Raw genomic sequence first — 13247 nt, 5'->3', positions numbered from 1 at the left:
AAATAAAACATATTTTATTTTATTGTTTTTATTATGTTGAATTTTTATTATTTTATTACTTCCCTTCTACGTGACTTTACCGAAAGAACCAAGAAGATGAAACCGTGATGATGATGATGATGAATTTTCTTATTTTGATGAAGACGACAATGATTGCGCATGTGATTTTGTTGAATAAATGTTCACACTTAAATTCTAACTTAGCAATCTTTGAAATACGTAATCAACCAGGCTATGCGTTAATTGTGTGTTGACCGACTCTCTGTGTTGTATTACATCACATTTCGATATTTTGCGAGGTTATTTAATTTTAGTGTGCCTTTCTCCTAATTTTCAAGCTTGTGTGCCGCGCCACGTCGTCATCTTACTTGCGCAGCAGCAACACGTTGCCGTACACACATTGATATGCAAATTTTCTCTGCCCCCTCCCTCTCTCCGTCCCCGCCCCCCCCTCTCTATATTTAAGGGACCGTCACAGAAACGACCCCTCTCTCTGTGCCGATATGTGTCCTCTCTCTGTGTGTCCTTGTGATGTCTGTCTGCTTATGTCTGTCTATAGTTTTCTATTTCGATTTTTATTGCTATTTCTTTTATGCCTGATGATGATTGCTTGTGTTGCAATCGAAACGTCGCTATTATTTTAATTTATTATTTTATTTTTAGACGTGACTTAACCGAAAGAACCAAAGAATAATTCCTGCAGTCACGAAAGCTCCAAATTAAGACTGTCAATGATGTGTAGCTCCCGTGCGTCTACTCGCTCATTGAGTGGTCGTCACACCGCAACGCATGGCGGCTTGAGGTACGCGTGACTGAAGCATAAATGTGGCCCAACCAGTGAGCTGTAATCCCAGTTTGGTCTGCGCAGCACGTTGCTGCCACCACATGGCTGGTGTTGTGACAGCACCTGCCACTTACACTGCGCGATGCCAATGTCTCCTTCACTCTCTGTAAGCGTTCCTCACGCCGTAGTCAAGCATGGCTTCCCAAACTCCATTCCTGGCGAGTGGCGACCCATCACACTACGAGGCTACTCATTTTAATCGAAATTAGCTCATACCACGCTACACGCGCCCGACGTGCGACATGCTAAGCAATTAGGGGCCGTCCATAAATGACGTCACGCACCGGGGGGGGGGGGGGGGTCAGACATTTGTGACGATGTGTGACGCAACTTTTAATAAATATAGACAACACGTTCTACTTCATTAAATAGACTTTTTAATAAATGTTTTCTACTACAACATCAGAGTGCAGCGCCACATTAAATACGCACTACAATGACAATAGTTTACAGCGATTTGAAGCATGTTTTTTTGGGGGGGGGGGGCGGAGCTTTGTGACGTCATATTTGAAGGGGGGTCTGACTTTTGTGTCACCGTGTGACGAAGGGGGGGGGGGGTCAAAAAATCGTCCAAAATCGCGTGACGTCATTTATGGACAGCCCTGATGTACATCACGCCATGGATAATATTCCGTATGTACATTGTTTGCACATTCTGCCGTTTTATGTGCAAAAATAGCAATACCTGTTATTGCGATTTTGGCTGTCGGATGGTGGTGAGTTTAACAACACATTTATATATACGCGATCTAACCCAAAAAACCTCAGGATAATATTGGTGTATTTTTAATATTATTTCCCGCCAAATATCCCTTCTTCAGATCTCCTCCAATCGCCTGTCTTGTTTGGAGGCTTCCTTACCGCCATCTTTCTTCATTAATTACTTCATATTTGGTATGGCCCCATGTCCCCACTTAACTTCAGTGTGCCCTGCCGTGCGACCCTTACACTTCCACATGAGCCTGGTTAGTTTCAGTTTCATTTATTTGGTATAGCCCTGTGAGCCATTAGGCTCTTGAATAGGGTGCAACTGCAACAAACATAAACACTAACGCCGTGAAAAAATCCCAGTGGGATGCAAGTCAAACAACAACAACAACCACAAGACTACTTATATTAAAGCCATCATTCTAACTCCGTACTACAACAAACAAACATGGCCAAACCAAAAAACTTTTCTAAATCACCAAAATAAAACCATAATAGCAATGTAACAGTGATCATAGGAACTGTGACCAAAATTTCACAATAAACGACATAAATAACATGTACCACCAAACCCTGTAGCCATAGCTGGCTGCATGAGTCACTCCACAACAGCAGGAGCATCAGTAGAAGTATCAAAACATTTTTTGTTACATTTGGAGGCCACAATCCAGCTGGCTGAGCAAAAGAGATGGGTCCATATTAATTCACTACATCACGAACACAAAAGTATTATGGGACTGATCCTGAGCCTTCATTCGGAGGGTTTGAGAGCTGCTTAGAATTTGAAGGATTGAGGGGTTAAAAGGGGCTGTGGGACGTGTGTTCGGGGTTGGTCTTGGAAGGAGTATTGCTGTGCGTTGGTGAAACAAAGAAGTGCTTAAACCATTCTACGACTCCTCTTCACTGTTACAATGTAATGTAATGCAACATTGTATATGAATTAATAATGTATAACTTTATGTTACTTGTTATATTTCAGTGTTCATGGACACAGCAGTCAAGACAAGGTTGACAAGATGGCGTCTTCAAAAATAATCTTTCATACTACTATGAAGAAACTTACATTGGACAAGTTTTACCCCCATAAAATATCAAGAAATTACGTTTTGAAATTAATTGGCTGTGAGGAATATCCCAAAACTCTTGAGGAAATTTCCCAACATTTCCTCAGGAATGTAATGAGAGCAAATCCCAGGGCAAGAAACACAGAATATGGCCAGTGTAGAATGGAAGAGGCAGATACGAGTGACGATGAAAATACAGGAAGCTCAGGCAGTGATGCGACAGCCGATTTGATAAATCCACTGGACATGATAACCGTGGTGTTTCTCTGCGCTGACAACTTCTTACAGCAGGAGCTTATGCAGAAGATGTCCCAGTGTCAGTTTGCCTTGCCTCTCTTACTGCCTGATTCGGGAAAAGGAAACATCACGTTTATGTTGTGGGCCATGAGGCAAATTGTGAAAAACTGGAAACTACAGCAGAATGCATCCAGCATGGAGGAGTCATTAGTCAGCATCAAAATGCCTTTCATTTCATTCATTCGGATTGGAGAGTGCAGTGTCTCGAAATCAAAAGTGCTCAATTCGATTCTGAGCAATGAAAAACACGATTTCTTTGTCCATCGAGAAATGGCATGTGGTGATATCGCTCGAAAGTGCTCCGATGGACTGGTTGAAACGTGTACGTTCTGTCCTGGTGGGAAATCAAATGTGGACGTTTTCCAAACGGTGTTTAGCATTTTAAATCTCCGCGGCGATGCCCGAGATCACTTAGTTCAGCTTGAGTTCCTAAAAGAAATCTCGCAGGCTATATTCGTCGTCGTTGACAATGAAGAAACAGACGTGGACAACATATTGCCTCTGCTTGCCGATGCAGAAGCTCAGTTGTTTCTGATAACAAATCAGGACGTGCTTAGGAGAATCAGGAACTCAAATGCAATCACTGACGTCTGGTCTCAGCTGAAATTAGAGAAAACAAACATTATTAAACTAGGCAAGCACAATGAAGAGTATTTTACTCGGAAAATGCGCTGTAAGATCGCAGATGTAATCAAAAGTAGTACAAATTCCAGGACAATGGAAGAAATGGCCCACTTTGCTAAATCATTAGAAATTACAGTCGATGAATGTGAAAATAAATGTCAGCGAACTAAACGAAAAGTCAAAGTAATTATTGACAAAATAAAAGAGGATGGTGTAAAAGAGAGTAAGAGAGATCTCCCATTGCAAGGAGATCTTTGGCGCAGGTGGTCAGAAAGCAAAAAAGAGCAAAATCGGCTGAAGAAAGTCGGTGATTCTGTAGAAGAATACATATGTAGATTAGTTGAAACACAAAGAGAAATTCGCATTGAACAGGCAGGTAAAGGTTTTTCAGATATTATGCAAATGTGCGTTGATTTACTGTTAGACAAGTCGACCATAATGAAAATGTACGCCCTTCAATGGATGAAATTGGAACTGAACAGTTTATCCAGGACCAGCTTTTCCTCGTTACGCGCTGATTACAAGCAGCTACTTGTTGATTCTACGACTAAAAGTGCAGATCTGCATACGATTAAATAATTAATGTCATCAAACTCATTAGGAATGGAACACTTCATGAGGGAAATCGGACAGTGTTATGAAGCAACTAAAGCAATTTCCAAGCATAAAACATCCAGTACCATAAAACCACCTAAACCTGCCTGCCCCGAGGTACTGACACTCCCATCTGTTGCTGCGGAGTTGTTCTTGGAGGGGTTTCCCTTGGAGCTGATGGATGGAGACGTTGGCTGTATTCCCATTGACTGGGTGACCGACGTGCTTAAGGCAGTGAGGACTAGGCTTGGCCGAGACCCCCGCGTGTTCGTCCTGACCGTGCTGGGGGTGCAGAGCACAGGCAAGTCCACGCTTCTCAACACCATGTTTGGGCTGCAGTTCGCAGTGAGCAGTGGCCGCTGCACACGCGGCGCTTTCATGCAGCTCGTCAGCGTTGACGATGAGCTGAGACGAGAACTGGCGTGTGACTTCATCCTGGTGATTGACACAGAAGGGCTGAAAGCTCCTCAGCTGGCAACACTTCACGACAACCACGAGCACGACAATGAGCTGGCCACGGTGTTCGTTGGTTTGAGCGATGTCACGCTCATTAACCTGGCAACGGAAAATGCCGAAGACATGAAGGACGTTCTGCAAATCGTCGTCCACGCTTTTTTGAGAATGAAAGCAGTGGGCAAGAAACCGAGTTGCCAGTTTGTGCATCAGAATTCGGGCGATGTCGCTGCCTCCGACAAGAACATCATGGAGAACGAACACCTCATCGATCAATTGAATGCCATGACGGTGGCAGCTGCAAGAATGGAGCACAAGGAGTCCACTTACAGTAAATTCACCGACGTCATGGAGCACGACGTGAGTCGGGACAACTGGTACATTCCCGGCCTCTGGCATGGAACCCCTCCAATGGCTGCAGTCAGTGCTGCGTACAGCGATCAGGTTTTTCAACTCAAGCAGCACCTGATAGACCATTTTAAAAAGAGAGCAGAAACACAGGGAGCTTCAACGCTGTCAGAGTTCAGCGCTTGGATCGGAAGCATCTGGGAAGCAGTGACAAAGGAGCACTTCATATTCAGTTTCAGGAACAGCTTGGTTGCCGATGCGTATTACAAACTGTGTGTTCAATATACAGACTGGGAGTGGGAATATCGGAAGGAAATTCTTTCTTGGACGCAGGAGATGGAGAATAGAATAATGAACGTGAAACACGAGAAGCTTCAGGAAATTCTTCAACAGTTGGAGCTTGAATTAGGGAATGAGATTTCAAAAGGAAAAGTCGCTATACAGAACAAATTAAAAAGCTACTTTGAAAACAAAAGCAATGATGTGCATTTAGTTGAGAAATACAAAGAGGACTTCAACATCAGCGCCAATCACCTATGCAGCAAATCACACGATGAAACCCTGAACATATTCAAACAATTAGTCTGCAGGAGACAGTCTCGACACTCCATAGATGAGCTTGAATCAAAAAGAAAAAAGATCATTGGATTGGAAGTTCATTCCCTTCTTCAGCGTTGCAAGAACGAGGACATACAATTAAACGAACAACAGCTCAAGAAAGAGTTTGACAACATGTGGACAGAGGTGGTTAAATTCCTCCCAGAAATTAAATTGACCCGCCACAACGTTTACAGAGATGTGCAGAAAGCGCTGATTGACAGTAAAATAGAATATCAGCTGCTTGTAAGTGAAGCATTGCGGGAAACTTCACAGGACGACAAATATCGCGACAAAATTGTAAACGAATGTCGACAAGGGCCAGAAACACCTGTCAAATCGGCTGGACGTAGAAATAAACCAACCCAAGAGGATGACTCAGGTGTGAACCAGTCGAAGGAACGTTCTCGCTCGATAATCACAAACATGAGCCGGTATATTGAGGACAAAATAAAACATTACGATTATTGCTCCGCCTATTGTGACGAACTTCTGCAACAAGTAAGGGTCGCATTTAAAGAGGCTGAAAATCTGAACATTATGATCAGCAAAGACTTAGTAATAGATACCACTGTGATTGTATGTCACATCGCCATAAAAACATGGCAAGATAAACATGACATTAACAATGAAGTCAATGATCCTAAAAATAAATTGAAGCAAGTTGAGGAGTCATATTTTGTTATTTTCAAGGAACTCTATCGTCAAGGGGATGAAAATATGGAACATGCAAAGACCTTTTGTAACGAGTGCTTGAAGCCGTCTCTACTTGAGGCTGTCGACAACAAATTGGGGATGGATATTGCGAAGAACGTGAAGAGCGATAGCGGTAGCCCTACGTTTTTGAGCCGGAAAAACCTTCAACTGGCAATGCTACTGCATTTGTTGGATGAAGACGACTTTGAAAATTACGACAGATACATCACGAATTATGCAGGTTTTACAAAAGAATGGATAAAGGCCCAGGTCATAAAGCACTGCCAGAGTAAGCATGGATCACAATCTAAGATGTACCATCTCTCAAGCGCCATTTTGAGCAATCTGATTAAAGAAGTGAAGAAATCTGTGGACACTGTCACAAAACAAATAGCCACTCCGACCACACTTTGGAAATTCTCAGACAGCTTGGGGGAGTGTCTGCTCAATCACATCATCATTAATAAGGATTTCATTGACATAGTTGGGTCTTTGTTGTTCAAAGACACAAACAGTGTCAAGCAATTTTCGGAAGAACTCAAGAGTTCGTTGGACTCTGCTGAAGGGGAAATGTTACGAGGATTCAGTGTCGCCAGTGACGCCGAGTGTGCGGCGTGGTTGAGTCGTCTCACTGTGCAGCCGCACATCGAGCTCTACAAGAGCCTGGCTGGCTGTGAGAAGCAGTGTCCTTTCTGTGGGGTGCCTTGTGACCAGGGAGGCGGTGGACATAGGGAGCACTGTTCGGTGCTGCATTATCCTTTGGGCCTTAATGGAGTTCGGTTCATAACAACTCAGAAGTTGTCTGTTGAAGTTTGCACAACAGCTGTTGCCAGCAATAGGACATACCGCTGTGCACGATCAAATGCGAGATGTATCCCCTACAAGGAATACCGCACTATCAATGATTACTTTGCCTCGTGGCTCATTCAGTCGGACACCAGCCTGGAGGCCACGACTTTCTGGAAGATCGTGTTCTGCAAATACAATGGGAAATTTGCTGAAAGACATAAGGCTTTGTCGGCAGATATTCCCGATGCTTGGAAAGAGATCAAAACAAATAAAAAGAAGATTATGAAAGACTTAAAAAAAACATTCTCACTAGCATTGTGAAAGCAGTTGTTTTTGGAAATACCGTAGACTCTGATTATCCACGCTCATGACAAAGAGGACGGTTACAGATCATTAAAAATTGCGGATAATCCAAAAATATTAACATTTCCCATGGATATGTTTGCCAAAAACCACGAATATACGATTAATCGATGCGTGTTCTCAGTGATAACACTTTCCTACTCCTGTGCAGAAGACTCGGCCCACGAAGCGAATATCAGAAACACGCCAATCATAATCAAACTCTGCTCACTGTTGTCAAGATACGGCAACTACTGTACTGTAGAGGGGTGATCACGTGAATATCGGATAAACCGGAACACATAATTGTTCAGTTTAAGCATGTTACTTGTAATAAATATTTCCAAGAATAACAATGTTGAACTGTTTTTAGATGATTAATTTGGGCTTAAGGGAAAATCCATGAGTAATTAATTTATGTCAATCTCAGGTCCGAGGTTAATCCACAAATCAGATCCCTGCAGTGACGACAACTTCAAATCTAGATTAAGACTGACAGAGATAAGATGTTTGCACTCGAAATGTATTGCTACAGAGAGTGACCAGCGTAGAAGTAAGACAAAGGTTGCATACAGAAGAAGACCTGACGATGCAGGCAGTGATGAGAAGGAAACTGGAATTATTTGGACAGATATGTAGGATGGATAACAACAGGAAAATGCAAAGTGTGTTGTTCGGAAAAATGGAAGGAACCGGAAAGATAGGGAGACCTAACAGAGAATGGTTTCACAACACAAGAGGTGATTGGTGCCATAAAGATGTGGCCACTACTTGAGAATATTTGCACAAGACGGAGGAAAGTGGAGACAAATTACGAAATGTGCAGTGGACATCTCCGGGCTATCTGCCCATGGACTCTGATGATGATGATAATGGTGAAGTCCAAAGACAGCTGGATGGCATTTTCTTCGACAGCTTCTACATCACATAGTAATAGGTTTTTACCCTTTCAACTGGTACAAAAACTGACACCTTTATACAAGGCATCATGTTTGCAATAACCACAACACAAGCAGTCAAAATGCAAACATAAAGAAACAACTCTGATGATGATAATGATATGCACTGTCCTTGAAGTTGATTGGTCCACACCCGAGACAGCTTTTCTTAGAGCCTAGTCTCCATTGGTGTTGGACCAGATGACGCCAAAAGGCGTACAACTCAAAGACAGCGCACTATCAGAGTATTGAGAGCTCGGGGTAAGCATTTACACTATGAGATCTCTTTTACCAGTGGCAAAATATAGTAGTAGGTTTTTGTACCAGTTGAAAGGGTAAAAACCTATTACTATATTTTGCCACTGGTAAAGGAGGTCTCATAGAGCTTCTACATCAGTGAATGCCAGTTAATATTCGTGGTGGTGGTGATGATGGTGGTGTTGATCAGCATCAGAATATTTAATTTATTATATTAATACTGGAGAAATCCGATGAGCTATAAAGCTCTTTTTCACAGTCATCACTTATCTCAAGGTGAAGATAATTAGCCTCTGGCAGTGTTCGAAAATAGTGGCACGATATTAAATAATTAGAATATATAATTTTCTTAGGCAGTGGTTCTTGGTCTTTACTGCAGCCTTGCACCCCTTTGGTTCTCAATCGTAAACAAATGTACGACGTTAATAAACACATAGAGGGTTTAATGAAACAAAGTTGTTATACTTGTGTGCCCGTGCTTTATTTGTGTTTCGATTATTTACCGTCTAAAAAAATCAGGTTAAGAACCACTGATCTAAGGTATGGGATGGCTATTTATATTGTACTCGCTTTACTACCCGGCTTCGCCCGGGACTTGGATTCTTGTCTTGAATTAATGCACGGCCTACGCGAAGGGTGGGGGGGGGGTATGCGTGACGTCAGCAGGCACACTGCGTGACGCTGCCGCATGCGGGTGACATCACAGATGTGACGTCACAGATGTGACCTCACAGATGTGACGTCACAGATGTGATCTCACAGATGTGACCTCACAGATGTGACCTCACAGATGTGATGTCACAGATGTGACGTCACAGATGTGACGTCACAGATGTGACCTCACAGATGTGACCTCACAGATGTGACGTCACAGATGTGACGTCACAGATGTGACGTCACAGATGTGACGTCACAGATGTGACATCACAGATGTGACGTCACAGATGTGACATCACAGATGTGACCTCATAGATGTGACGTCACAGATGTGACCTCACAGATGTGACCTCACAGATGTGACCTCACAGATGTGACGTCACAGATGTGACGTCACAGATGGGACATCACAGATGTGACATCACAGATGTGACGTCACAGATGTGACGTCACAGATGTGACGTCACCGCTCACTTTCCGTGCAAAATATATCCATTATTGCGCCCCGCCCCCTCCCCCCCTAAAATACAAAAATCGATTTTTATACTTTTTGCATTGTGTACAGTCTGGAAACTACCCACATGCAAAATTTCTAGTTTTTTGCATGTCGGTAAATATGCTAAATATTTCGATCAGACACACATATTCACAAATTTCTCTTTTATATAAATAGAGAAACAAAGAGGAGGGAAATACTGTTTCTCAAACACACAACAATTGTACAGTAATTAGATTTTATTATGTTTGGACTCTGAGCAAATGAATCGATGTAAATAAATACTCGTTCATTGTTTTCTGACAGTTTATGTTCTAGAGTGTATTGCTATTAAACTCCGTGAGAAGTAAACTTGATTTATTTAATCCATATTTTCGGTTAAACTATGCTACATTCCAGGATACTGTCTGGAACCTTAAGTATTGTGCACGCTGTAATGCTGTGTTAAGGGTCAGGTAATTTTGATCTGTATATTATGATTGCGATCAAGCGGTGTTGCTTGTATTCCATGTGTGCCTAATAAAGCCAGAATTGTACCACGTATTCTTCAAACCGCTGCTGAATGCCTGCTGCTTTCAGGATTTCAAACAATCTCCCAAGTGTAACAGTGGGCTTACATTTAGAAGAACACGTTCCTGAGAAAGTCATGCATCTAACGTCAATCTCAAATTTAAAGTTTCTATTTATTTAACATGCAGAATACATTTCTAATTATATGAACAAAGAAAATTATTAAAACAAATCACCGCTTGCCATGTGTTAGTGTAACAAAAAAAATCATACAAGGGTGCGGCCATATCTTTTTAAGAGTACAATAGGCTCTCGATTATCCACGTGCAGTTTATACGATTTGAGGATTAACAGCGCACCTGAGATTTTGACATAAATTACTAACTCGTGGAGTTTTCGCTAAGCCCAAATTAATAATCTAAAAACAGTGATGTATTGATATTCTTGGAAATGTTTATTACAAGTCACGATCTTAAACTGATCAAATATGTGCTCCTATTAATCCGAAATCCCCGTGATCGCCTCTACAATACAGTAGTTGCCATATCTTTACAACAATGGGCGGAGTTTGATTGATTTTGATTGGCATGGCTCTGATATATACTACGTGGGCGGAGTCTTCTGCGCGGGAGCAGAAAAGTGTTATCACTCAGCACACGCATCGATCCGTCAATCGTTAATATTTGGCATAGAAATCCACGGAAATTTTTATATTTTTGGATTATCCACAATGCTGAATTATCTGTGGCCATCCTCTCCGTCATTAGCGCGGGTAATCGAGAGTCTACTGTATTAGAGAAACTGTATTCGAGAATGAACATTCGTTTTCATTGCATTGGAAGTTTTGAAGCAGCACAAATGAGAAAAATCCATATTCGTCTAGAGCATGCTCCATAGAGGATACATGTGACATTTCGGGAATTGCTCTTCTCTTTGTACAATTGGCTAACTCTGTCACTGAACATCAAGTTAAACCATCACACACCGAACTGAATGATTTTTTTACGAGAAGCATTGCTGCACGCAGGTTACTACTCCTCATACACACAAGCACACACACACAGGCACTGCCAACATCATCAATGTGGCCACACTGCAAACATTATAAGAGGCATCCGCTGGGAGCACGGAATGGGCTGAGCATCGCGTCATTTATGGACTCCAGCAAGGGTACAACAACGCACTGACTAATGGGCAGGATCTGGTGAAGATCAAGGCCCTGGGGACTGCTCAGCTGAAACACACAAACATCACTGGGAATTGGGGTGGCTCACACCATTGCGGGAGTTTGAGCCCTGATTAGATATGGCATTTCAGCCGTGGTGCTCACTCCACGAGGCACAATGTGATATAGCATGAGGGAAATGCAAGCAAACAACGACACCAATGGTTCAATATTGATTTGAAGCTTTCGTGACTGCAGGAATCCATACTCTCCACCTAATGAAGTTCGCTTGTGTTGCGATCGAAACGTCGTGATTTGTTTTATTTTATTTCTAACTACGTGACTTTACGTAGTTAGAAAAGAACCAAAGAGTATGAATACAAATAAATGGTTATTGTGATGCAACGCTATTGCCTCTAAAAATGCCTAAATTGGAGAAACTCCAAAAGGCCCAAATCCAAACCTCCTCTCGAGAGGTCCACGAGCCCAGACAACCAAAACAGCCAGCAATGAAATGAGATCGAGTCCAGCCACAGGTTGGTTTTCTATAGATTAATTCTCAACCTCACAATAGAAACCGCAGTACAATTTACACAAAGTCGCAGTCGTTTTTGCAGGCCAAAATAAACTGATTCCAGGACTAGGTTGAAATTATTCGTCAGTCTCAGATGTAACGATTCGATAAACTACAGATCAATTTTGATTTAAAGCTTTCGTGACTGCAGGGATTCATATTCTTGGTTCTTTCGATAAAGTTACGTAGAAGGGAAACAATAAAATAATAAAAAAAATATAAAACAATTAAATTATCACGACGTTTCGATTGCAACACAAGCAATCATCATGAGGTGTGAAAACCACAGCAAGGAAATTTTATTGTTTCCCTTCTACGTGACTTTACCAAAAGAACCAAGAATATAAACTACAGATAGATAAAATGCAAATTGACGGATCTCAACCAAAGACACTTCCCAAGTTTAGAGCTATGAATACAGTATTCTCCATATTGTCTTACTAACAGCTATGCATTGTAATGTCTATGAATACCTTAACCCCCCCCCCCCCCTCTGGTCTTCGCATCTGATGGGCTCACAGTGACAACATCACACTGACTCCTCTATTTAAGACCGAAACAGGAGGGTTTCTCCACAATTGTGGCTGTCGCCTGATGAGGCTGGTTGTAATTACCAGTGAGACGTCACGGCACTCGAATGGAAAATGTTGTGGGTTTACTCTCCAACACACAACCGGTGTATGACCGAGTAACGAATTGTAAATGTTGTGGGTTTACTCTCCAACACACAACCGGTGTACTGAAAGAATAACGAATTGTCACGTGTTGTTTACGTGACAAACCTTACTACTAATTTACTGTGTCGTGTGGTGGCGGGTTTAACGACATCTATATTTGTAACCCAAAAAAAACCTCTATTATGGAAAATATTGGTCGCAAAAGCCTACTGCGTGTTAAACCTTCAGGTCAATTAGTTCATTAGGATGTTTTCCAAATTTGCACAGGTGTACCTTGGTAAAGTGGTTCATGTGGAAGTTCATTTTAAAGGCTACAGAACTGAGTCATGCGTGCGATAATATTTTATATTTAACATTTTCAGGGTGAGTCCAGGAGAATCGATATGGACAGGTTTAGTGTTACAGGAAGACTGTTTGATACAGTGACTCTATGGGCCTCTGTGTGGTGAGGCTAGACCGCTGTGTTAATCTATGGCACTCTGTGAGTCTATGGAGTTTTGTGTGATGAGTCTGTGGGTCTCTGTGTGATGAGTCTATGGGTCTTAGTGTGGCGAGTCTGTGAGTCATCGTGAGTCTGTGGTCCTCTGTGTGATGAGTCCATGGGTCTCTGCGTGGT

At 42.2% G+C, this 13247-nt stretch overlaps 2 protein-coding genes across 2 annotated transcripts in view; both read left to right on the top strand.

The window, feature by feature from the left end:
* The window catches only part of LOC133360719 (up-regulator of cell proliferation-like), a 32759-nt gene extending 28643 nt beyond the window's left edge, over positions 1 to 4116 (top strand). The window contains exon 2 of the mRNA XM_061579506.1: positions 2532 to 4116. Within this exon, the coding sequence (XP_061435490.1) occupies positions 2569 to 4116 (1548 nt within the window). The 5' untranslated portion in view covers positions 2532 to 2568. The remainder of the gene's footprint in view (positions 1 to 2531) is intronic.
* Positions 4117 to 4119: 3 nt separating this feature from the next.
* On the top strand, positions 4120 to 12377 carry LOC133360718 (interferon-induced very large GTPase 1-like). The gene has a single exon (XM_061579505.1). It carries the CDS (start codon positions 4120 to 4122, stop codon positions 7333 to 7335), a length of 3216 nt encoding a protein of 1071 aa, XP_061435489.1. The 3' UTR covers positions 7336 to 12377.
* The last annotated feature ends 870 nt before the right edge of the window (positions 12378 to 13247 follow it).

This window comes from Lethenteron reissneri, chromosome 69, assembly GCF_015708825.2.
Source record: "Lethenteron reissneri isolate LAM-NWPU_2019-01 chromosome 69, ASM1570882v1, whole genome shotgun sequence".
NCBI lineage: Eukaryota > Metazoa > Chordata > Hyperoartia > Petromyzontiformes > Petromyzontidae > Lethenteron > Lethenteron reissneri.
Note: the sequence above shows the minus strand (reverse complement) of the source record. Positions and strands in the feature narration are given on the sequence as shown.